At 34.7% G+C, this 27,290-nt stretch overlaps 1 protein-coding gene across 4 annotated transcripts in view; it reads right to left on the bottom strand.

Moving 5' to 3' along the window:
• Positions 1-9,056: 9,056 nt before the first annotated feature.
• The window catches only part of NLGN1 (neuroligin 1), a 739,588-nt gene continuing 721,354 nt past the window's right edge, over positions 9,057-27,290 (bottom strand). For all 4 annotated transcript variants that reach the window (XM_081235545.1, XM_081235548.1, XM_081235547.1 and 1 more), the window contains 3 exons: positions 17,342-17,554; positions 13,138-13,927; positions 9,057-12,338 (listed from right to left, as the gene is read on the bottom strand). In XM_081235545.1, coding sequence (XP_081091671.1) covers positions 11,516-12,338; positions 13,138-13,927; positions 17,342-17,554 — 1,826 coding nt within the window. In that variant the 3' untranslated portion in view covers positions 9,057-11,515. The remainder of the gene's footprint in view (positions 12,339-13,137; positions 13,928-17,341; positions 17,555-27,290) is intronic.

Here is a 27,290-nt window from a genome sequence, read left to right as displayed (position 1 = left end):
GTGAGAAAATCTGAAATTCTAATACAATGATCCCTCTTTTATTAGCTGAAATAATTCTATAATGAGTAAATTCATTTCATCTATGATTTGGCTACCTAATTACATAGTTCATAGAAGAATGATAGGACAAATTCTTTAATGCTTCCTTTTATTTATCAGTTTTCAAAACAATGAGTTGATTTCCAGTTATCCTCCATAAGTGACAGAAGACTTTTTTTTAGCTGTTATTGACTTATGGATTTCAATTTGATTTGTTTCAATCAATTGAAATGATCCTTATTGATACTCAAATCGTCCCATCTTTAGATAGTGAGATCTTCAAGGTGGCTCCTGAGTCCTTCTGATATATTTATAGAAGTCTTTGACAAGATGTTCCAGATTTGTCTCGGACAGTTTGTTCCCCAGGTGTCTCTCTCTGTTTCTCCCTCTCTCCTTCTTTCTCTCTCTCCCTGTGATTTGCTTTTAAAGTAGTGACTGTTATTTCAAGACCACAATGTGAGCTCTGGAGATTCTCATTGCTTCTGGCTTGGTCATTATTTGCTTAACTTTTTTTTTAGTTTTTATTCTGACACTTCCACTTTAAAATCCCAACCACAGGGCTTTTACTTAACCTATTCTATCTTGCATCAGAATATCCTTTCTTCTACATTAAGATTGCTGGTTCTGTGCAGATGAACCAGTTTGCAGGGCAGAAATTGAGACACAATGTAAAGAACAAAAGTATGGACACCAAGCGGGGAAAGTGGCTGGGGGTGGTGATGGTGTGATGAATTAGGCCATTGGGGTTGACATCTATACACTAATATGTATAAAATGGATAACTAATAAGAACCTGCTGTATAAAAAGATAAATAAAATAAAATACAAAAATTCCAAAAAAAGTTTGTTGGTTCTCAAAACAGTGAAGATGATAGAATTAGCATATCACAATATTCCTCACTTGCTGTATCCCTCATAATACAGGTAACAGTTTCAGTGTAGCAGTAGCACTATTACCAACACCAATATGATTACTGAAAGTAATGAGAATTTTTGCATATGATTTTCCTATCCTCCTCACATTTTTTATAAATGTATTATGTCTACATTGTCAAAGTATATAGCCATTGTCTAATGTACTCTCTACCTTATAACCCTCATTTAGTCATAGTTCTTTGAGTGAATATATATTTAGTGTTCATCATAAGTCCTTACATCAGTGCCATCTTTCTGTTTGTCTGAGGTCACTTTCTGCTAAATTTCTCAAGAAATGTTCATGGAAACAATATTCCCTAAGCTCTTGAATGTCATTAATGATTTGTCTATGGCCTTCATACTTGTATCTTAAGTAAAGTTAGCTTATGGCTCAATATAAAAACCATTGGCTCGCATTCTCTTTCCTTGAGCATCTTGCTTATGCTACTCGATTTCCTTCTGGCATAAAGCGTTGCTTTTGAAAACTCTGATGATAACCTAATTATGTTATGAGAATATCCATCATAAGAGACTTGATCTTTTTACCTGGCTGTAAATGCCCAAAGAATGTTTTTCTTTGATATTCAATAATCTTAATAGAATATGTCTTAATGTTAGTCATTTTTTATCAGTTTTCTCAGACACTCAGTACATCCTTTCAAAATGTAATTTCAAATCTTTTTCTATTACATTTAGAAAATTTTCTGTAATTATACTTTTATTGTATTTATTTTGTTCTCTGTTTTGGTTTTCTTTTTGGAGGATTCCATATACACATATGTTGTGTCTTGTTTGTCTACCTCCTTACTTGTCATTTATACTTGAATCCTTTTTCTTCTTCTTTCTTTTCTTTTTTATTTTTGGACTTTTTCTCCTTTTTACCTCTATTTGTCTTGAGGCATTTTTTAAGTTTCTTAAAGCATTCTTTGCTCTTGTGTTTCTTTCAATTTAATCTTCACATTTGAAATCATTGTTTCTTTTATTTACAATTATTTCTTGAATTCTATTAAAGCACTTTTTAACCTCTCTAATTCTGATTTATGTTATTATTTATAGGTTGTATTATTTCCTTAATATCATTTAATTTATCTAATTTTTATCATCCAAAAGCTTTATAGAAATCCCAATCTGTAATCTCTTCTTCTATTCTTCTTGTTCTGATGGATTTATGTATTTTTCATCTCTCATATTTTTGTGAGGATTAGGGAGAGGGAAGAAACAAAGAAATGTTTTCAATCCACAATATTTCATCAGCCCATTTTTCTTGTGGGTTATTTTCCTATTATTTACAGGAGATTTCTATTCAACTCACTAATTAATCTTTCATTGCTTACATATATTGTAAATATTTACTTTCAGTGTGTGCTTGTCATTATTAAAAAAATCTTATCTGAGGTATTGAGATTTTAATTTCAATTCTTATCCTTTCCTTTATAGTTTATACTATTTTATTTCTTGTTTAATAAATTCTTCCCTACTTCAAAACATAACAATATTTTCTTATATGTTCTTCTAAAACATTTAAAGTTTGCTTTTCATATTTATATCTTTAATTTACATGGGATTAATTTTTGTGTGTAGTAAGACATAGAGATAATTTTCTGTCATGTAGGTAGCTACTTTTAGCTGAAGAATTTTTCCTTTCCCCTTGATTTGTAATGTTACTCTGGCATACACCAAATTCCTCCTTTTTCATTGATCTATTTATGAGTTCACTGTTATTCTCCATCTGTCTCTCCTAATTGATACTACACTGTTTTAATTACCACAGCTTATTAGTAACTCTTGAAATATGGTAGGTGAATTTGTTGCTCCTTATTCTTTTGCTTCAAAATGATCTTGGACATTCTTGACATTTACTCATCTAAGGTCTGGAAAGAAACAAACATACTCTGCTGCAATTTTGATTAGAGTAGTTTGGATTCATGGATAAATTTGAAACTTATTTTTATTTACTTCAGTTATCTCATAAAGCAGACATACTGTGCTCCCATGGAGCATTTCCAGAGAAGTTAAAAAAGAATATTTACATATTCTCCTCCACGTCCAGACATAGGCAATGCACATTTGTACCTGTTCATATATGAATGGAATATTTGTAGAAATATTTATAAAAACTAGTAACTGCCAATGTTTCTGGGGAAGGAATTGAGATCTGAAGTGAGACAGATGTTTACTTTTCACTGTAAAATATCTTAAACTATTTCAAATTTTCTACTTTGTTCATGAGGTAGTTTTTCTATTAAATGATCTCATTTGAAGAGTACAGTTGTCTGGCCTAAGCCAGATATCTTCTATCTGTGATATCTTCTACCATTTACCACAAAGCTCTAGCCACTCAGAAATCTTTAAATAGAAGTTCTAGGGTAATTACCCCAATTTTCTTACTAAAGATGACTATGATGTCATTCAAATATTTTAAATGGCAGAAAATCAATTCTTCAAATTTATCTGATAATGTCTCAGGCTATGTGTGTAAACAAGATGAAGAATTAATCATTTGATTGCTAGTAATGGGTGAAAAAGGCTATGTTTTATTCACTTTTCTATCACAAATAGCTCAGTGACTTGTATGTAAATGATCCTTAATAAGTATCTTTTAAAGAATGAATTAATGAATAAGTGCATAGAAAATTATTGATAGGTACTTTGAGGGTGGTATGTGGTGGTTTGTTGTGGGGTGTAAATACAGAACCTAGAATATAGCAAGTGCTCAGCAAATATATCTATTGCTTTTCTCAGTACTATACATACTACTTCTATTCCTATTACTCCAGAGCTTTGTCCTCAACTTAACTCTGGACAGTATTTTTTGTTAATGATCTGGGTAAAAGTAGAAGGATGTTCATCATTTTAATGGATTTCACTCCTCTTGGATGGAAAGAACTTCATAGGCTAGAACAATGTGCTGAATCTAATGAAGTTTCATTTAATAGTGTTCAGTATCCTAAAGATGAGGTAAAACTCAAATTATCAAGGACAGGGTGAAGGTAGAATTTCCTTAATGGCTGTATGTGTAAGATTTTAAAGAGTCTTAGTAGGGAGTATGTCTCAGCCTGAATTACTAGTGTGCTATGGCCACTAAAGAAGATGATACTATCATAGATTATATTTTAAAAAATATTTTCTACAGTGAGGACACTTATAATGGTGTTCTATGAAGCAAAGATCAACCTATACTTGAAACACTTGTTATGTTCAACTCTTGACATCATACTTCCTGAGAAACTTAGTTTGGTAAGATATTCAAAAAAGTGTTCAGAATGGTGTATTGAAAATAGAAATTCTTCCTTTGAGAAGAGAATGACTCATGGAAGATAGAACAGCTGTTTTTAAATATTTAAAAGGAAGTCAGATGATGGAGACTTTATGACTTTTAGGGAAAAAAAAAGAACAATAGATCAGTATAAGGAAGAAATTCCAAATGGTCCCAAATGTAGCCAGCTGCTTTAGAATTCCAGACTCATGGTATTGTGCAATGATAGGGTTCACAACCACATGTTAGGATTGTAGTGGAGGATTAAGGAATTAGTTACGTGGTTGGATCAGGTGAGATTTAAGCTGAGTATTTCATATTCTATGATCTATTTTGGCCTAATATAGGGTGACTTCAGATATGGCCATATTTATTATTAGGAAGGATTATTATACACCTGCCTCTGTTGATGGACTTGCTCAATAGAATTCATATAATATTGTGGGAACTCAACAAATGTTGTTTTATCTTTACTATTTTTAGACCTATCAAATAGATAAAACAAGATGTTGCATAATGATGTGATATAGTTGGTAGCACAAAAGGTTTAAGTGTTTAAAACTATTCCTAGTGTGACAATAATTGTTATTGGGTAAATCACAGAGTTGGTCCATGTGTCTAACACTCGGTACATTGTCTGGCACACGTTGGGCACCACTTGTTGGGTGAATGGATGGCTAACTCCTCTCATTGCTTGATTGGTGATCACTAGCTTCCAACCTGCCCGAAGCACCATTTATTTAACTCATCTTAAGACTTTCCCCACAAATTCTACATCTTGAAGAAGGGGGCATAAATAATAATGGGAGAAGGCATGGGAATGGAAGCTGCAGGAACTGGTGGGGAGACCTCTGGCAGTGCAGAGGAAGTCAGCTCTGAGAGTGAAGCTGAGTGTTTTCAGGAGAGAAATAAAAATGTTTAAGGGGAGATTCAAGGCAACTCTCCAGGATGGGGGCAGTAGAGAAAGTACTTCAAATTATGGCACTCCACTAGAAAATATTGCTTTCATATGAACATTTATAGAATATATTTGGGACATTTCTTTTGAACTCAAAAATAACATTCTGTAACCTGTAAGGAAATGTAAAAATGTAATGAAAAAATGTAATCATATAAAACAACATGAAATACTACTAAACATCAAAATCCTTTTGTGGAAAGTGAAACTCTTAGAATGTGTTTTTGAACTGTTTGATTATTTGGTACTGATGGCTATATGTGGTCACAGAGACCAGCAAGGCAATGACAATTCTATTTAGCAGTTTGAAAATATTGGTCTTTAGACCATGCATGGGGAAATTCTATGATGTTCTAATTGTTTACTGTACTCTTATCTTGGATGATAGTCAGATGAGAGATGTCCACACTTCATTTAGTCTTCCCTACAAAAATCATTATTGATTAGATTGTACAAGATTAGAAATATATATCTCTAGATTTTATTTTTGTTTGTTTCTAGTGACATAATTTGACAAAGACTTGTATCAATGATTAACTTTTGTGCCTCTTCCTAAATATTATGAATCTTGTTCTCTAAGGACAATAGATTATGGTTTAAAGGGATTTATTTAAATCCCTTTGTGCTCTTTCTAAGTAACTGTCCGTATATCTCTGCTTTAAAAAAAAAAAAACTATTTGGAAGCAAGAAGTCATTAATTAAAAATTGAGAAGCTTTTCTTCCTTTCTTTTTCCCTCTTTCCTCACTCCTTCCCTTTTTCCTTTTCTCTTCCTCCTCCTGCTTTCCTCTCTCTTTTCTGACAAGCTGTGTAACAACTGTACCCAAGTTCCCAAACTTTACTCTCTAAATTCTTTCCCTGCCTTCACCAAGAGGTGAACAGACCATAAAATATCATTTCCATCAAATCAGAACTGTCAGCACATGTGTGGGCAAGAGAAAGAAGTTGCAAGGGAACATTTATCTTGGAAATGTTTTTGTGTGTGTCAAACAGAGATGAAATTATTTCTTAGTTTAAAAATGGTCAACACAACTTGGAAAACATGGCAATATTTATTTGTGATAATAAACCTGTTTTTAATGAAATCCATGGATGTCCAAACACAAACTGAATCATGACAACCCAATGGCCTTTTGTTACAAAAAACATGACATATGTCCCATTAATTTGCTAAATGATACGAGTGCAGAGAAGGATGAATCAAAAACACTAAAATCCTTTTAAACACACCATCTAATATAGATATCAATTCTGGAAATGGCATTCAAAAATAGTTCCTCTGCTTTAATTTCACTTGCTGATTTTTTGTTACTGTACTTTTACAAATTTCTTTAAAGCTCTAATTGTCATCATTCATTTCAACACAAAACTGCTAGCACTTTGGCTTGACTTTTCATAGAGGACTAAATTCTATCACACTAATACATATGTAGGGAGGTATACAATGTCATTTGGAAATATATGAGTCTGAAAGGGCCATCATAAATATCCTACAAACCATATAGTTCATAGGCTATATATACCACATGGTATATATGATGGTTGACTAGATAAAATTACATACCTGTCTGATTTGATTGTCCCTAACAACTTCAGACTTCTTTTACATTAAAATTACTTATTTGGCAAAAAAAGTTTAAGTTTGCTAGAGATTTAAGTTTCCACACGTACAATTAAATCAAAGGCCCAAATAATTGTTGCTTTTCAAAAATTCACCTTGCTCTTTTCCAGAAGTCATTTGGACCCATTTGATAACATACAAAAATCAAACTAAATGCAAGAAAAGACCTTTCTAAATAAATTTTTCTTATTGTTAACTTATAACATGGTCACCCTATTATAACTTTTAAATTGAATTATTAGGATCTGCAAATTAAAAAAAGGCAATAATCTTCATAAATAAAATCCTAGAAAGAAAGGCACTTATGCCCTGCACATGGTTATTCCAGTCTGTAGATGCTACAACCCTTTTCAAATGGAACTGGTTTCTGGCCTGCATACAAATACAGCAAAGTGCCAGAATAAAATCAAATCAGAATGCTTATGAAAAATAATCAAGTTTGTTACCAAATGTTTCACATCAGTAGGAAATTTCTTTAGAGACTTCTGATGGAAATTTGAAGTGTATGCTGTTATATCAAGTGCAGGAGAGGTATAAGGCTGTTGGAGAAATTCCCTTAGTTTCTTGACTAAAAAGCCAAAACAATTGTTGTAACAAAAAGCTAGACAAGATAACTAAATGAATGATAACAAAATCTCATCAGGGAACTGCCCATTAATTGAATTTATTTGGGAGCATGTTTCACATGTATAACAAAATTATCTAATTTTCACTCATATTAAAAAGTGATAGTCTATAACAATCAATTACTAGAAATGAAGGGAAAGACCAGTACTTTGAACCAATAACACAGAAGAAAACAAATATCAAAGGACTGCCACCATATTCGACAGCTTCCTAAGAATTCCATTCATCATTTTGCCCTATGAAAATATTTCTGTGAAACTCGCCAAAGAAAAGAATCCCAGTAATTTCTATGTAGTAGTGTCTTTAAAGCTGGAACACAAAACCACATTCTCTGAATCCTTTCACTACATTAACATGTGTCAGTATAAGTATGCCAACAGGTGAAATAACTGAGAATAATATGTTATAGATAAAACAATTGAATTTTGGTATTTCTTTTCTGTAAGATTAGTGCCACCCTTGATTTCTTCTTTAGTATTATGTATGGTTGATTGTTTTAAAAAATTTTGTTGCTGTTTTTATGTTATACAACTTAAAAAAATTGAATTAAAGAATTATTATGGTCAAGTTTTAAATTTGAAATGAAGAATGAAATAATCTATACTTCACTCAGATTTTCTACTTTGAGCTATTAGCATGATCTCTCCAGATTCAAATTGGGTATTTTTAACACTTTAGCAAATGACTTTCCAATTTCCTAAAGTTAATAATGAAACTCATGATATATCTGTAGCAGTCAACTAGATTTTGTTCACAGTCAACATATTCAATAAAAATTTAAAACTATGAGATCTGTCACTCATATTGCTAATGCCATCCTCTAAAACAACATTAATCTGTTGGTAAACATTTGGCAAGAATTTTGTATACTAGCAAGACAATGAAATAAAGTCAATTTTGGCTTAATGTTTGTATAAATTGTAAGCAGCCTTGACTATTTGCAGTTTCATCAGAGGCAGGAAAATCTGAAGTAATAAGTGATGACAGAAATATTCTTTTAATTTTGCAAATTTTTTTCTAAAGAAAATTATCATCTTAATAAATACACTTTAAACATATTGAGTAAAATTTCATAGCAATATTCAAAATATTTCTTGCATTTAAAATTTATGTTTCAGCTTTAAAAACAGTTCTTAATGTTCTATTTATTGTGAGACATCATTTTACATTAAGAAAACTAGTTGTTGTAATTGTAAAACTAGCAACTAACACTCATTTACAATGACTTCATCATGACCTGAAACAGTAATAAAACTTAGAGCTGCTTTATCTTCCACAAAGTTGATGCTACATTAATTTAAAAAAAAAAAATAGGGTTATGTTTTGTTTTCCTAAATCATTTCCCTAAATTAGTATAAAATAGATGTCTGTTATGGTATAGCTATGTAGATCAAGTAATAGATAAGTTTAGAGCAACAGATAGGTAGATAGATATAAATATGGCCATCATTAAAATATAATAGAATGGTTTTGCTAAGTGAAGTAATGCATATGAAAAATTTCATTTATATCTTATTTTGTTGTCATTTCTATTTCTGTTTTTATCTCTTGTTTAATCAATACAGTAAAAGACAGTTTTCTGATTAAACAATATTTCAGATGTTAAACAATTCTTTTTATTTGTTTACATTGGCAGCTCACAGTCTAAAAGCATAACCAATCAGGCAAAAACTGCATGTAGACTGCTCTGGATTTTGAAGACTTTTTGCTTCTAATAGTTTTTTATTTGAAGTTACGGAGCAACATCTACATTTTACTGATAGTTAATAATTGGGAGGGGGAATTATAAGTAAACAAATTCCTTGAAAGAGAAGATTTTTATCTTTAGTGTTAGCTTAATGTCTTGCTCAGCACTTTAAAATTTTCTTAGAAGGATAACTTTCTAACCACTACTTTATGATAATTTAATCACCTTTATATTGTGAACCTAGCTATTCTATTTCATGAATATTGCACATTTATTTCCAATAGACCTGTTTCTTGATGATCAGAATTGGAACCTGTGTTTCTAACTGAAATCAATTGGCACATTTTATTTCCACACCACTTTCACATAAGAGGTATTTAAAAATACAACGCTAATATTTTTTCATGAGTTCCTGGGCTTAAAAATTCAAAATATTAAAGTTTCATCAGTTTCATCTTAGATGAGACTTGGCTTTAAATACACGATGTGTTTTCTGTAGAAGTTACCTATATGTCTTCAAAAACCTGACTTGTCTAGAAAAATGGCTCTCTGAGACAGTCATGTTTCTTTTTCTGTTGTTGTTCTTGTTTTTTAAAAAAAGACAAAACAGCAATAAACATTTTAGCTCTTTAATGAGCAAAGATCATGTCTCTTAGCATTGGACTAATAGTCATTATTATCTTTATTTCACGCAATGACCAGTGACATGGCCAAGATGTACAAAGTTGTTTCCATCAAGTAGTATACAATTTTTTTTTTTGTATAATAAGCTTTCATTCTTGAAAAAGAGTAACTGAAAAGAAAGGTTTCTGTTACTGCAGTTAGTTTGTCAGAGAAAGTTCTTTGCATTATCTTACAAACTATCAAAATTGCTAGTCATCTGAAAAAATGTAAAAAAAAATCACATAACTTTAGTCTAATAGAAATATAGTACAGGTAAGAGAGAAAGTATTTTTCAGGATGTGCTCTTTAAGTCCATCTCAATTTTTTTTAATACAAATGTACATCTGATTACATATACAAACATTTGGAAAGGTCTGTGATATACTGTTACTGGTAAACAACAGGGGGATGAAGAGTTTCCTGTGGTCTTAGAATATTCATTTAAAATCACACGCATGTGTAAGACTAAAATCCTCCAGGTGTTGATTCTCCTTCTAGGTTTTGCATCTACGTTGCACTCTACTGAGATTGCGTGAATAAATTCCAGTGAATGAACCTCAGTGAGAAAGATAAGTGACGTGAGAAGGGACATAACTTTATATTGAGTTATTATTAGTAAACATTTTGTCATGCAACATGAGTAAATCAATGAACTGAGAACTGTAATCAGAGTGGTAATTTGGGGCATCCTTATATCATAAAAGACTAGTAAGTAACTCTTTGGACACACTTCACCTTACCAAAAGGAACAAAATACAGAGTAACAAAAACCACAGCAAAGTATAGATACTGTAACACAGGTCCAATTAGGGTTATATTTCCATGAAGTACTTAGATGGGAATGAAAAGAATATTAAAAACATAGGAATTTTTTTTCTGGGATTCATATCAGCGAGTATTCACCACTATACCTATAGTTTCTTCAAATACCTTTCATAACTAATTCCGTCTATTATCAAAACTACTGTGGATTATTTTATTGTAATTACTTTTGCCCCTTAAAATCTTCTTTAGGTTCTGCCAATTGATGGAGGAAGCTTCTATTAAAAACTCCAATGGGATGAGAAGAATTTTAATTACGGCTTAATCAGCAGCACAGCCACCAAGCATATAAATTATCATGCACATCGTGCTAAAAATATCCAGTTTCCTTTATCCCCACAACTTTATACTGACAGCACTTATGTGATAATGTTGTACCTGCCAGTCTTTAAACTTCATTGTTTTACTGGCAAATTTCAGCATGAGCCTCCGCTAAGGCCATTAACAGCACTGGTGCTTTGTGTACTTATCCAAATATGTAAATATGGTCTACACAATAAAACAGCTCCAAATAAAAACTGGTGAAAATTATCTGACATTCCATTGGTGTGTCCCTTGTGCATATTCATGGTTGTTTTTTTAATTTTTTATATTTTATATTTCAGACATAGTTCTTTCCTGTTTGGTGTTCCACATGCCTAATTCCATCATGTAACATAAACCTTCAAAAAATTAATTCTTGAATGTGAATGAAAAAGTATCATTCAGAACAATTGCTTCAAGCAATTGAAATTCATTTTTAAAGTTGATTTGTGTATATATGTACAATTCATGTTTTTTTCAAAGCCCCCAAAGTTCTTGATATGTATATTCACATAATATTCCTCCTTATTTAAATAGTAAGCGTCTTGTAGGTTGAAAGCCAAGGAATCTTCAGTAATCTTTTACTGCAATCCATCAAAAAAATAGAGTTTGCTTCTCTTATCTGGCTATACCCTGGTTGTTGAATGTGAGTGGGGGTGGGGATGAGGATGGGGCAGAGTATTGTTCTGTCCTCCGGTAAATGTGTTGAATGTGTGTAAGGGTTGAATCCCTGGTATAGTGTTGGGAATCATTGTAATGGTGTTGGGTGTCATTAAGGGAACATCATCAGGTGACCTCCTCATAGCTAGTGTGTAATCTGGGGGGCAGGCGGTCCGAAGAACCACCTCATGTGGATGGATGGACTCACATTCATGATCCAAATCGGTGTGCTTCATTTGGAGGGACATGATCTCCTCTTCTTGTGCGTGGGTCAGATCATTCGTAGTCGTGCGCTGAGGGCTGCATCTCCTGTGAACATCATGTCTCCTCTTATCCTTTTTGTAGTACAGGGCTGCAAAGGCCAAGATGTTCAGAAACAGCAGTGATGCTCCAACTGCAATAGTGACGCTCAGCTCCGTTGAGTAGTCCCTTTGATCCACTGAAAATGGGCTTGGTTGTTGTTTGGGATCATCCTGCTTGGCAGTGGGAAAGGCTGATGTGACAGATACAGAATTTTTTCTCGTAGGTCTGAAAGTGATGTCAGTTGATGGCACTTTAGTTGTTGTCGAGGTATACTGAGAAATGTCATTGAGATTATGCAGATGAGGTACCAGCTCCAACCAGAGGTTTACTTTATTGGCTCTGTAATGTTCTTTAACTCTTGGTTTTAATCCAATATGAAGATAAAGTTGGTCTTTCTGGGAATATCTGGTCCATGCTACTTCTTCAAAGCGGTTGGGTTTGGTATGGATGAATTTTGTGTCTTGAGGGACTGGTTGATTTGGGTCGCTAGAAAAGAGAAATTATGAGAAAAAATTGTTTTATTCTTTTAAAAATCAAAATAATACTGGTTTAACATCTAATTGAAGAGGGTGAATTCAGCCAGGCTTTAGACTGTGTTTTAACATAACTTGGGTCAATTTAGAAATATCAATCCCAGCTCAGGCAGGTTGTTGGATGATAATGTAGTATAAGTAAATCTCACATTCTTGTTCTCTCTACCCACGGGCTGCTATATAGCCAAAGATTTAAAAATTCATGTACATATGAGTTGTCTCATAAGCAAGCTAGCAGAGACAGCATTGGAAAAAACTTGGCATTTGGAATTGGCAGGTGAGGATTTGAGTCCTGATGCTGCTGTACACTAAACATATGAATATCTAGGTAAAGCTCTTGTAGCCTAACGTCCCTTTTCTGTAAAATGGGATTATAGTATCTGAGCTGCTCACCTCACAAGGTGGTTGGGGGGATCAAAAGGCATACAGTACTGTAAATTGAAAAATCTTTATAAAATATTTGTCACTATTGAATAACAATAATAAGAAGTCCTGTGTAATTAAAAAAAACAAGATAAATTTAATTACTGAGTAATGCAATAAAGGTATGACTGTCTTAAACTTTACAAAGGAAGAATAAAGCAGTGATTTTTTTGAAACACCAGAAATATAAATTTTGAATAAAGGAACTTAGTGTATAGTTGGTATTAATCTATTAAATTAAATCATTTGGACACAAAATATGTATTTTTTAAGTGCTTAAGAGGATATTTTAATTAAATTATAGCAAACTTCATTCCTTAGGTACGTACCCAGTTTTAGCAAAATTTGTCCAGTATGTCATTACGACTGCACTCAGCATCACATCATTTTTAGAGAAATTGCAAGGAAATAACTCTGTAGGTCCAATCATGGGGATTCCTAGTACGTAGGGAACCTCATCACCGTGAGCTGCATCAGCCCAAGCTGGAACCTGATCTGTTTGGCAATGATGGTAAAAGGCATAGAAATATGTGGGTGAACCAAAGTTTGAGTGAAGATCTGCTGTAGCTACAGCTGGTGCCACCCACTGATGGTCCGTAAACAAAGCTAATAATGTCTTCCTTCTGGTTTCAGGGTTATGACGGTCAGCCCAGTCAGTATACATGAATTTAATGGTTTCTCTCAAAACATCTTTGCCTTCAGGGTATCCATATAAGTTATCAACAAAATTAGAAACAGCAAAGTCAAAGTCACTAGCGGAGATACCATCATCGCTATCTACTATATTTTCAACAAATTTTAACCCTTCCCCTTGGTTAACTCCTAACATTATATCATAGTTGAGAAACTCTCCTTGCTCCATCAATATCTGAGGATCATCTGGTATTACATCACCATCAATCACAGGTCCAAAGGCTATGTGGTATCGTGCTGGTTGAATATCTTGGTCAACAAGTTCTTTGTAAGGCTTCTTCTGTAAGCATTCCACTAACTCTACTGTATCTGAAACATTGCAACCAACTTTTGTGGCCAACATTCTGGCATATTTTGCAGGTTGGAAACTAACAGCCCAGCTGGAAAGGGCAGTTCCACTTTGAGCTATTGCTCGTTGAAAAAGTCCTATAGGAAAAAAACAAGAAAGAGTTTCAGATGACCTTTGAATAATGCTGTGGTAAAACAATAAAATCTGATATTTGAGACGTGTCCCAGATATGACTCAAGAAACAGGGAGTTAGAGACAGTTTTGCTTAAGAGAAGGTACGTAAAGTCATCCCCAGGGTATAATGAATTCGAGAGGTGGACCTTAGTCATCTGCTTTGAGTAGCAACTACTTTGGGATCAAGAGATCTAAATTGTGCAATGTCTCAAAAAGGCAGTAAGCAAGGAGAGGAGAGTGTGGAAATACTTGTGGCAAAAAGGCCCAAATATTTATTTGCTCAGCATGTAAACACCTACGCTGTTACCATAGCCAACCAGGTGCAGCTAACTCTCTCCCCTTTAATTCATCATCAGACTTTGTATTGTCTTTTGAGGATATTTCCTCCAATTTGGCTGCAAGCATCTTTCTTCAAAATGGCTCTGTGTGTTTGTTTTAATCAGATTTTATCTGAAAAATAATTGTTCAGACCTCACATAACTACTGGGGCTGGGAATTTGCTAATACCCTGGGGATGGCCCTAAAGGCACACGAAACAGAATATCACTTTAGACATATTCTTTCCAGTTCTTTATGTCAGACATAGTATGCTGAATATTCATCTTCCAGAAGAAGTTATAACATTTGAAGTATTTTCACTAGGTTAAAGAAAAAGCCATCAGCAGAAGGATTTAGTGGTGTGTGATTTAACTTTTTCCACTGTTGAATGTGCACTGTTATATTTTATCATAAAAATGAAAAGTACATGGTCCACTGCTTTTCACTTAATTACATTTAAGAATTATAAATCATGGTCCCATATGCAGCTTGATAAGAGCTGCATACCATTCAAATTTATAAATGAACTTTACTTATTAAGGTATTCTCTAATAAAATTCTTGTTTTAAAAATATAATTTATCTATTTTATTTAAAAACTTACATTTATTGTCAATTTCCAAATACAGCTTTATAGTTCAGTTATTCAAACACATGCTCAATCATTCATATGTGTTAGTGTGTAAGAACTCTTTCACAAAGGTGTTGAAGTAATGACTGTATTAGAAGCAAAGTTTTCATTTTTTCTCCAAACACATATACGTATTCAAAATGTCTGTAATATGTTCCTAGATAATTATAAAAATATTCAAAAAGTCAAACAATACTAATTTAAATTTGTTTTGGTTTCTGACATCTTTATGAACATATTTTCAGTTTGTTAGAGCAAAGTTTGCCAGAGCAAATAATATAAATACAAATAATTTTTAAAAAGTATATAGGCTATGTGTTTGTCAACATTTGCTCAGAGAAATATTGTACTGCTTAAAAACTTTATAGCTAAAATAAGATTTCTATAAGATTCTTTCCCATTTTAGGGACTTAATGCCATTAATTAAATATACCAAAAAAAGGTTTTAAGGACAATACACATCACATTTGAGATAGTCTGAAATATGCCATCTAGATGATACTGGGAAAAGACACATATTCTATTGTCAGCGAGAGTGCTTGTTATGTGTGGTTGACTCCTGATAGATACAGGCCTGAGCATTGTTGCAGCTCTGGGAAGTTCCCAGACCTTAAAGTCTATGTCTGCAATGGAGATAAAATTAGCCTGATGATTTCAAGACCTCTTCTGAGCATCTCCTGGTCAATTCAGGCAGCTTTGCTAATAGAGATAAACTTATGACTAGATCAAACATAAGTCCATTTATCTAGCCAGGCATGGACAGATTTCCTTGAAGAGTGTGATGGAATGCTATATTTTCAATTGTTTGCATAGCCATTTGCCACTGTTTACCACATTATGAGTTGATGAATAACAATGCTAGCTGATGAACTAATTGATTCATCTCTTTATGCAATGCTAGTATTATACTGGCTGAAAATGGCTTTGGTGCCCATGTTCACTTTACATTTAGAAAAAGTTTTAGAAAAAAATCAGTGCAAAGAGCACTTGAGACCAAATGATCCTAAGAAGTCTGAACAGATTGTCCAATGTTATCCTAGATAAGTATTGGCGTTAGTATAGTCCTCAGGCTAGAACAATCTAATCTGTTCAATTAAGAAAAACAACAGCAACGAAGTTTGTTATTTCAAAATAAGTCATTTCACTACAGACCAAAATCTCTATACAATTGAAAGAGTTCTCACACATGTGTCATTTTGTCATCTTGGTTCAGAACTCTACTAATACAAATGAGATGTTACATAAACTATGTCTATAAATTAATCTATAATAATATATGATCCTCCAAATATACAAACTCATTTAATGACTGTTATTTTGAAATCCCATATTAATGTGTCTTTGATACCAAAACCAAATATTCTATGTCTAGTGCTCATATCATAAAACTCAGTCTTACAGATTAAGAAGCTTCATGAATTACAATTGATGGTGTATACTTTCTTAATATATATAAAATGACGATGGAAAACCAGAAAATACAAGGTGGTCTATGCTGATGTATATTCTCTATTTTCCTGCCTATTGTGTATGTATAATGGAGAGAAAGTATTTGTTTTACAGACTTCTCCAACAAAACACCTCTGTTCTTGTGGATATTTCAAGTTAATAATGCTATAAGAATGGGTGACTAAACTCATGGTAAAATGGGAGTCCATCAAGACCAGCATGATAAGCCTTGGGCAGGCATTTTGGAAAAAGGATGTCAAGGCCAGAAAATGGAGACAAGAACAATATTTCATGGATTTAAGCAGCCTCAGCACTCCATGCTGCTTTGCCAGGCTTCAGGGGAAAAAAAATTAACACTCTTGGAGTTGAAAATAGAAAAAGCACAAATTCAAACATATTTTTCTTTTTAATCAAAAGCTCTACTAGTGACCTTGATGCTTTGACAATTTTGGATCACACATGCAAAATAATCAAACATCCATTCTCTACTCAGACAACAAGTGAAAATCACATTTTCAGACAAACCAGCTTACAACTGCTTCCGTATTTTCTTCATACTAGTAAAGGGTTTAAAACATCTACTATCTAGAAAACATTATATACAAGCCTTGCATTAAAAAAATAATTTAAAAAACCCTTGTCTTTGATTTTGATTACTGAATAAACAGAGATAACAGAACTGTGAACATCTTTGATTTTCCCCAAAATCACCCTTTGGAGGAGAGGAAAGTAGTGTAATGTTAATTATTCTGAAGTGTGTTTGAAAGGACATCCATACCAAGCTCCACAGGAGACAAAGAAAAGAGTTTGACAAAAATTTAAACATGCACAGAGGAGCCGAAGAAACAAAGTTTTAAACAGTTATTGAGTTCAACCTAACACTTAGTTTAAACAGAGAAATATATACAGAGCATCACATACTACTGATGGTCGTGGCATGCAGACACCAAAATTGTCAAAATTTGCAACCTGCATAATACCTTTGGTTGAATTGCTCCAACGGTTACCTTCAGAATAATGGGATAAAGTCAGCAGATTGACACATGAACCCCCAGCACCAGATCCAAAAACAGTGATTCTTAAGGGGTCACCACCAAAGAATCCAATATTCTCACTAGTCCATCTTAAAGCCTGTATGAGATCAAGGAGTCCATAGTTTCCTTTTGCAGCCTGATCCCCTGTGCTCAAGAAACCTGGAAAACAGAAATAAAAAGACATCAAAGAACACCCTTTTGAGTTGACATGAATCAAATAGACATCAAATTCAAATAAAATTGAAGCCTGTGTTCATCAAGATGAATACAGTCCAAGTTCTTTAGTAAAACTTTATTTCCCACCAGAATAACATAATTTACTTTAGGAAGAATAGCAGAGACTAAAATCTGAAAAATGACATTTATCTTCCCCAAATGTTCCCAAGTTATCCAGGTAACAGGTAACAGGGGACAGATAAAGAGAATGAAAACATTCTGAAAGACCTCAAGGGAGATATTCTAGGGGCCAAGTTACCTGGTGGAGATATTTGGGATAGTATCATGGGGTGTATGAGAATGTGTTTTTGCATAAATATTGTCAGTCCTCAAGTTGCTCGTGGTCTAATATGGTTGGAATTTAAGGTATGTGTGGCAGAGTGGCAGGATATGACAGTATAGAGCAGGGGTATTTATGCATTTTCGTGCATAAAATTATACGCAACTCTTTGCATATATAGGTGTATGCACATTTGTATTGATGATGCCCCATGGTTAAGAATCACTGTACCTGACGTAATTTGAGGTTACATTTTAGAACGCCCTAAATGCTAAACTGAGGAGATCTGCTCAACTAGAAAACAGTGTAGAATATTTGAAGATTTTTGAAAAGTTGAGATTCATATTTCTCCAGTACTCAAAGTTCCATTTTATAGTGAATTTAATAATGAAAAGAAATATATGTTGAATATTAGAAAGAATGGAGGTGGTGAGACGTTACAAAGATCTAAACTGACAGAGTGGAAAAGGCAATTGAAGAAAAAAGGAGAAGAATGGTCTAAAATTAATGAAAAGAAACCTCAATTAAAATAGAACTCTGGGGCTTCCCTGGTGGTGCAGTGGTTGAGAGTCCGCCTGCCGATGCAGGGGACATGGGTTCGTGCCCCTGTCCGGGAGGATCCCACATGCCGCGGAGTGGCTAGGCCCGTGAGCCATGGCCACTGAGACTGCGCGTCCGGAGCCTGTGCTCCGCGGCGGGAGAGGCCACAACAGTGAGAGGCCCGCGTACCACAAAAAAAATATATAGATAGATGATAGATAGATAGATAGATAGATATAGATATAGATATATAGAATTAGGAGGTCAGAAAGGGAAGCGCTCATGCCCTATGACAATAGCAGAGTTCAGCAGGAAGAATGAAAACTTTCCTTGCATGGCAAGAACTCAGCCAATGAGAGACTCTCACAACCCAGCCAGTGAAAAGCCACCCTACTTCAAACTCTCAATTCCTCCAATAGACTCTTTGTTTACTACAGCCCTCCCAGCTTCCTTTTTCCCCTTTTAAAAAAGTTCTCCTCTCCTTGCTGTGAGGGGACTTGCATGTGGCTTGCCATGGTTGTAAACCCAAAGAACAATTCTCTGTTGATCCCAAACAAACCCATTTTTACTGCAGAAATAGCTGGCAGTTTATTTATTTTAGTTCAACCTTTTGATAGCCTGCATGGGGATCAAGAGAAGACCCTTTATGACTTCCAGGTTGGTGGCAAACAAGTGTGATACCCTCATTGAGCTTGTTGTTACTCATTGCTTTTCTCGCCAACCCTGGAATTTAAGATTAAGTCTTTCTCCACTCAAGTGTCTGCCCTATTTGCATTTTTGAAGTCCTCCAGGTTTTACTGGGGATCTGTTGGGGTTTTTTTTAATTTAATTTCATTTATTTTTTTATACAGCAGCTCCATATTAATCATCCATTTTATATACATCAGTGTATACATGTCAATCCCAGTCTCCAAATTCATCACACCCCCACCCCCACCCTCCCACTACTTTCCCCCATTGGTGTCCATACGTTTGTTCTCTACATCTGTGTCTCAACTTCTGCCCTGCAAACCAGTTCATCTGTACCATTTTTCTAGATTCCACATATATGCGTTAATATGCAATATTTGTTTTTCTCTGTCTGACTTACTTCATTCTGTATGACAGTCTCTAGATCCATCCACATCTCTACAAATGACCCAATTTCGTTCCTTTTTGTGGCAGAGTAATATTCCATTCTATATAAGTACCACAACTTCTTTAACCATTCATCTGTCAATGGGCATTTAGGTTGCTTCCATGACCTGGCTATTGTAAATAGTGCTGCAATGAACATTGGGGTGCATGTGTATTTTTGAATTATGGTTTTCTCTGCGTACATGCCCAGTAGTGGGATTGCTGGGTCATGTGATAAGTCTATGTTTAGTTGTTTAAGGAATCTCCATACTGTTCTCCATAGTGGCTGTGTCAATTTATATTCCCACCAACAGTGCAAGAGGGTTCCCTTTACTCCACACCCTCACCAGCATTTGTTGTTCATAGATTTTCTGATGATGCCCATTCTAACTGGTGTGAGGTGATACCTCATTGTAGTTTTGATTTGCGTTTCTCTAATAATTAGTGATGTTGAGCAGCTTTTCATGTGCTACTTGACAATCTGTATGTCCTCTTTGGAGAAATGTCTATTTAGGTCTTCTGCCCATTTTTGGATTGGATTGGATTGTTTGTTTTTTTAATAATGAGTTGCATGAGCTGTTTGTATATTTTGGAGATTAATCCTTTGCCCGTTGATTCATTTGCAAATATTTTCTCTCATTCTGACCGCTGTCTTTTCATCTTGCTTATGGTTTCCTTTGCTGTGCAAAAGCTTTGAAGTTTTATTAGGTCCCATTTATTTTTGTTTCTATTTCCATTACTCTAGGAGGTGGATCTAAAAAGATCTTGCTGTAATTTATGTCAAAGAGTGTTCTTGCTATGTGTTCCTCTAAGAGTTTTATAGTGTCCAGTCTTACATTTCGGTCTCGAATCCATTTTGAGTTTATTTTTGTGTATTGTGTTAGGGAGTGTTCTAATTTCATTCTTTTACATGTAGCTGTCCAGTTTTCCCAGCACCACTTACTGAAGAGACTGTCTTTTCTCCATTGTATATCCTTGCCTCCTTTGTCATAGATTAGTTGACCATAGGTGCCTGGATTTATCTCTAGGCTTTGTATCTTGTTCCATTGATCTATGTTTCTGTTTTTGTTCCAGTACCATGTTGTCTTGATTACTGTAGCTTTGTAGTATAGTCTGAAGTCAGGGAGTCTCATTTCTCCATCTCCACTTTTTTCACTCAGGACTGCTTTGGCTATTCAGGGTCTTTTGTGTCTTCATACAAATTTTAAGATTTTTTGTTCTAGCTCTGTAAAAAGTGCCATTGGTAATTTGATAGGGATTGCACTGAATCTGTAGATTGCTTTGGGTAGTATCGTCATTTTCACAACATTGATTCTTCCAGTCCAACAACATGGTATATCTCTCCATCTGTTGGTATCATCTTTCATTTCTTTCAACAGTATCTTATAGTTTTCTGCATACAGGTCTTTTGTCTCCCGAGGTAGGTTTATTCCTAGGTATTTTATTCTTTTTGTTGCAGTGGTAAATGGGAGTGTTTCCTTAATTTCTCTTTCAGTTTTTTCATCATTTGTGTATAGGAATGCCAGAGATTTCTGTGCGTTAATTTTGTATCCTGCAACTTTACCAAATGCATTGATTAGCTCTAGTAGTTTTCTGGTGGCATCTTTAGTATTCTCTATGTACAGTATCATGTCATCTGCAAACAGGGACAGTTTTTTTTTCTTCTTTTCCAATTTGGATCCCTCTTATTTCTTTTTCTTCTCTGATTGTCATGGCTAGGACTTCTAAAACTATGCTGAATAATAGTGGTGAGAGTGGACATCCTTGTCTTGTTCCTGATCTTAGAGGAAATGCTTTTAGTTTTTCACCATTGAGAATGATGTTTGTTGTGGGTTTGTCATATATGGCCTTTATTATGTTGAAGTAGGCTCCCCCAATGTCCGTTTTCTGGAGAGTTTTCTTTTTTTATCATAAACAGGTGTTGAATTTTGTCAAACCTTTTTCTGCATCTATTGAAATGATCATATTGTTTTTCTTCTTCAATTTGTTAATATGGTGTATCACATTGAATGATTTGTGTATATTGAAGAGTCCATGCATCCCTGGGATAAATCTCACTTGGTCATGGTGTATGATCCTTTTAATGTGTTGTTGGATTCTGTTTGCTAGTATTTTGTTGAGGATTTTTGCATCTGTGATATTGGTCTCTAATTTTCTTTTTTTGTAGTATCTTTGTCTTGTTTTGGTATCAGGGTGATGGTGGCCTCATAGAATAAGTTTGGGAGTGTTCCTTCCTCTGCAATTTTTTGGAAGAGTTTGAGAAGGATGGGTGTTAATTCTCTAAATGTTTGATAGAATTCACCTGTGAAGCCATCTGGTCCTGGACTTTTGTTTGTTGGAATATTTTTAATCACAATTTTAATTTCATTACTTGTGATTGGTCTGTTCATATTTTCTATTTCTTCCTGGTTCAGTCTTGGAAGGTTATACCTTTCTACAAATTTGTCCATTTCTTCCAGGTTGTCAATTTTATTGGCATACAGTTGCTTGTAGTAGGCCCTTAGGATGCTTTGTATTTCTGTGGTGTCTGTTGTAACTTCTCCTCTTTCATTTCTAATTTTATTGATTTGAGTCCTCCCCTCTTTTTCTTGATGAGTCTGGCTAATGGGTTATCAATTTTGTTTATCTTCTCAAAGAACCAGCTTTTAGTTTTATTGATCTTTGCTAATGTTTTCTTTGTTTCTATTTCATTTATTTCTGCTCTGATCTTTATGATTTCTTTCCTTCTGCTAATTTTGGGTTTTGTTTGTTCTTCTTTCTCTAGTTCCTTTAGGTGTAAGGTTAGATTGTTTATTTGAGATTTTTATTGTTTCTTGAGGTAGACTTGTATAGCTATAAAATTCCTCTTAGAACTGCTTTTGCTGAAAGCAGTTTTGAATCATTGTGTTTTCATTGTCATTTGTCTCTAGGTATTTTTTGATTTCCTCTTTGATTTCTTCAGTGATATTTTCGTTATTTAGTAATGTATGGTTTAGCCTCCATGTGTTTGTGTTTTTTATGTTTTTTTCCCTGTAGTTGATTTCTAGTCTCATAGAGTTGTGGTCAGAAAAGATGCTTGATATGATTTCAATTTTCTTAAATTTAATGAGGCTTGATTTGTGACCCAAGATCGGATCTATCCTGGAGAATGTTTCATGCGCACTTGAGAAGAAAGTGTAATCTGCTGTTTTTGGATGGAATATCCTACAAATATCAGTTAAACCTATCTGGTCTATTGTGTCATTTAATGCTTCTGTTTCCTTATTAATTTTCTGTTTGGATGATCTGTCCATTGGTGTAAGTGAGGTGTTAAAGTCCCCCACTATTATTGTGTTACTGTCTATTTCCTCTTTTATATGTGTTAGCAGTTGCCTTATGTTTGAGGTGCTCCTATGTTGGGTGCATATATATTTATAATTGTTATATCTTCTTCTTGGATTGATCCCTTGATCATTATGTAGTGTCCTTCCTTGTCTCTTGTAACATGCTTTATTTTAAAGTCTATTTTATCTGATATGAGTATTGCTACTCCAGCTTTCTTTTGATTTCCATTTGCATGGAATATCTTTTTCCATCCCCTTACTTTCAGTCTGAATGTGTCCCTGTGTCTGAAGTGGGTCTCTTGTAGACAGCATATATATGGGTCTTATTTTTGTATCCATTGAGCAAATCTTTGTCTTTTGGTTGGAGCATTTAATCCATTCACGTTTAAGGTAATTATTGATATATATATATTCCTATGACCATTTTCTTAATTATTTGGGGTTTGTTTTTGTAGGTCCTTTTCTTCTCTTGTGTTTCTCACTTAGAGAAGTTCCTTTAGCATTTGCTGTAGGGCCAGTTTGGTGGTGCTGAATTCTCTTAGCTCTGCTTGTCTATAAAGCTTTTTCTTTCTCCATCGAATCTGAATGAGATCCTGTCGGGTAGAGTAAACTTGGTTGTAGTTTCTTCCCTTTCATCACTTTAAGTATATCGTGCCACTCCCTTCTGGCTTATAGATTTTCTGGTGAGAAATCAGCTGTTAACCTTATGGGAGTTCCCTTGTATGTTATTTGTCATTTTTCCCTTGCTGCTTTCAATAATTTTTCTTTGTCTTTAACTTTTGCCAATTTGATTACTATGTGTCTCAGCATGTTTCTTCTTGGGTTTATCCTGTATGGGACACTCTGCAATTCCTAGACTTGGGTGGCTATTCCTTTCCCATGTTAGGGAAGTTTTTGACTCTAATCTTTTCAAATATCTTCTCGGGTCCTTTCTCTCTCTCTTCTCCTTCTGGGACCCCTATAATGTGAATGTTGTTGCATTTAATGTTGTTCAGACGTCTCTTAGGCTGTCTTCATTTCTTTTCATTCTTTTTTTTTTTATTCTGTTCTGCAGCAGTGAATTCCACCATTCTGTCTTCCAGGTCCACTTATCTGTTCTTCTGCCTCAGTTATTCTGCTTGATTCCTTCTAGTGTATTTTTCCCTTCAGTTATTGTGTTGTTCATCTCTGTTTGTTTGTTCTTTAATTCTTCTACATCTTTGTTAAACATTTCCTGCATCTTCTCAATCTGCCTCCATTGTTTTTCCGAGGTCCTGGATCATCTTCACTATCATTATTCTGAATTCTTTTTCTGGAAGGTTGCCTATCTCCACTTCATTTAGTTGTTTTTCTGGGGTTTTAGCTTGTTCCTTCATCTAGTACATAGCCCTCCACCTTTTCATCTTTCCTATCTTTCTGTGAATGTGGTTTTTGTTCCACAGGCAGGATTGTAATTCTTCTTGCTTCTGCTGTCTGCCCTCTGGTGGATGGGTCTATCTTATTGGGGATCTATTTTATGGCTTTGTCCTCTGGCTAAGACTTTATTCTGTATGCAAGTACTTGTTTGGCACTTATGCCTGATTTCTGAAATTGGGCTTTTTGAATTGGAACTGTGATTACCTTCGGCAGGATTCCTTTTGGAACAGGGCTGGCTGTTTGTCCTGGAATTGCCTAGCTTTTTGTCCATCCTTCAGGAACAGGGGCTGTATCTTTAGAACTGTGCCAGTTCAGCCTTTGACCCAATTCCTTTTGTAATAGGGGTGTTGTATTGGCACTGCACTATTAAGCCTTCAGCCTGACTCCCTTTAAACTGGGCTGCTTCATTAAAGCTGTACTTAGCAGACTTTGGTTTGGCTCCCTCTGGACTAGACTGTTCCTTTTGAACTGGCTGTTATTAGGCCTGCAGGCTGTTTGAGCTCTTTGAGTTGCTTGAGCTGTTTAGGCTGTTTGAGCTCTTTGAGTTGCTTGAGCTGTTTAGGCTGTTTGAAAATGATTCTTTTACTCTAGGTTGAAACCTCTGAAGAATGGGATCCCAGTTAACTAAACATTTTGAGCATGCCCCACTTACAGGAACCTTGACCAATTTTATGTTTAAAAACTATGGTCCTTTTATTCAAACAGAAAGTCACAAAAATTATAATCATCCTCATCTGTTCACTCAGTCTCATGTAATTAATTTTTTTTATCTTGATCTTTTGTTAGCACTTTTATGAATTCATCAATTTTCCATTAGAGTTATGAAAATGTTTATTCATTCTGTTCAGCAGTATAGTCAGTTACCAGAAACCTGTACTTGTCAGAGTCTGTTCAATGAACTCCTTGAAGATGAAACCCTTTTATAGGAAAATATTTGCAAAAGCATCAGAGTACAGCCAGAACTGTCTGTAAATGACAAGAGACTTTAAAATGACCACAGTTAAAGATTTGATGAAAGTTCATAATAATGCAGTTGACAACAGAGGCAAAAAATATACAAATCAATTTTCACTGCAAAGTAAAGGAGCTGTTACAGTGGAGGATTACTGGACTGAATGTCAACATTATGACATAGTATGAGTGTGTTTTGTGTTTGATAATTGCAATCTTTGTTGCTTTTGTTGTGGTCATCCATTTACAATGCTTGGTGTCAGTTTATTTATCTCTTGTAAAAATAAAATACAGTGTCTGTGTGTGTGAAAAAATATAAAAATTAAAAATAAAAAACCCCCCCAAAACTATGGTCCTTCCTCACGTACCTTTCTAACTAATGGACCAACCTAACGAAAGGTGATTTAGAATATCAATGGCCATTATGAGAATATTTTGAAATCCCCAAATTTACTTTTCTTGAAACTGAACTGGGCAACCATAGCTCTAAAATTTCCAAAAACTGAATGTAATACCTATTTCAATTGGTATTTTGAAGCTTCCAAATGTTATCAGGAGCCTAAAATTGCCTCTTTGCAAAATAAGAGTTTTAAGATTAACTGAAGTAAACAATTAAAGAAAGATAAAATTGCTTCTGAAGCTTCATTCTCCTTCTCTGGCTTCTTTGTCTCACGTGCTGCCTCTGGTGCCATCTTCCTCCTTCCCCTCTATATCACCTACACCTCCTCTATATCTTCAATTCCTCCATATTAATTCTCTTGCCAAACTTCCCTTTTTCCCTAAAACTCAACCTACCTATAGGCAAAGATTTTCCCAAAGTAACCAAAGATCCTCGCAGAATTACTGAGGAATTTAATATAGTTATTCAGACTTATCAGCCTGGTTTCTCCGATTCATATCAGCTAGTTCATATGCTTGTTGGTGAAGGCCAGGCCCAGTACCGGATGAAAACTGCTAATTGGGAAAATCCTGAATTCTAGAATCAACTGAGAGACCAGCCTGCTAATTTATATCTGATCAGGCTGAGGAAATCACTGGTGACTTCATCAGGCAATTCCTAGGGACTTTCCAAAGCTTGTTGATTAGGTAAAATTCAGGCTTGCACACAAAAATATGATGAAACTGTTCATGACTATTACAATCTACTTCAGATTATTTTTAGAGAAAATTCTGGTCTTCCTTCAGATGTTGATTCTACCCTGATAGCTTTTAACTCTATGTTTATGAATGGGATGCACAGAGACCTTTCCCTTCTAGTGAAAAGAATCAGGATGGAATGGGAAACCATGTCCACTCCTGATTTAGTTAATCTGACAAGGCTGCTCTCACTCACTTTAGATGGGTCAACTAAAAGGAAAACCATCAAAATTCTTAATCTTCAATTCCAGCAAGTGAAGGCCCCTAAACAAAACCAAAACTGTCCTGGTTTCTGCTATTAGTGAAAAGAGCCAGGAAATTGGAAAAGAGATTGTTATAAATTTAAGTGATGTAGGTGCCTTCAGTCTTCCATCATCCCTTTCTAAGTTCTCCCCAATTCTCAATGACAGGGCTCCAAGGAACTACAGGGGCTCTTCCCTACCCTCCCTCTTGATCAGCTTGGAGAAGAGTTTCTCCAAATTGGGGATGAATCTCTTCCAGTCCTAAGTGACATCAAAGTCACACTCTCCATGCTCAACCCCAGTACTATAAAACTGCTCTGCTTTGGAGTTCTAAAAAGTTCAAATAGTGGGGTTGAACCTCAAGAGGTTCCTGTCTCTGAATCTATTCCTTTTCGTTTAGGCCCTTTGAGAGATATATATCCTGCTCCTTAGTTCCTCTGCTCCTATCCATATATTAGGCCAAGACTTCTTAGAGAAGTATCATGCCAGAATTTCTCTCTCCCAAAAGGGGGAGAAAATTCTAGAACTTTACAGTAGTCATCAAAGTAACCTACCAGTAGAATTAAATTACCCTTTGATATCTTCTATTTGTTCTATATCTGATGATACTAGAACTGATTCTGGAAACACTGATCTTTGGCCCTATTAAATCAGCTACCATTTTCCTTATGGGCAAAATCTCCAAGTGATGTTGGCAAATCCATAGCACACCTGTT

This window comes from Mesoplodon bidens (genome assembly GCF_964165515.1).
Source record: "Mesoplodon bidens genome assembly, chromosome: 5".
NCBI classification, from domain to species: domain Eukaryota; kingdom Metazoa; phylum Chordata; class Mammalia; order Artiodactyla; family Ziphiidae; genus Mesoplodon; species Mesoplodon bidens.
This window is presented reverse-complemented; position numbering and strand designations above follow the sequence as displayed.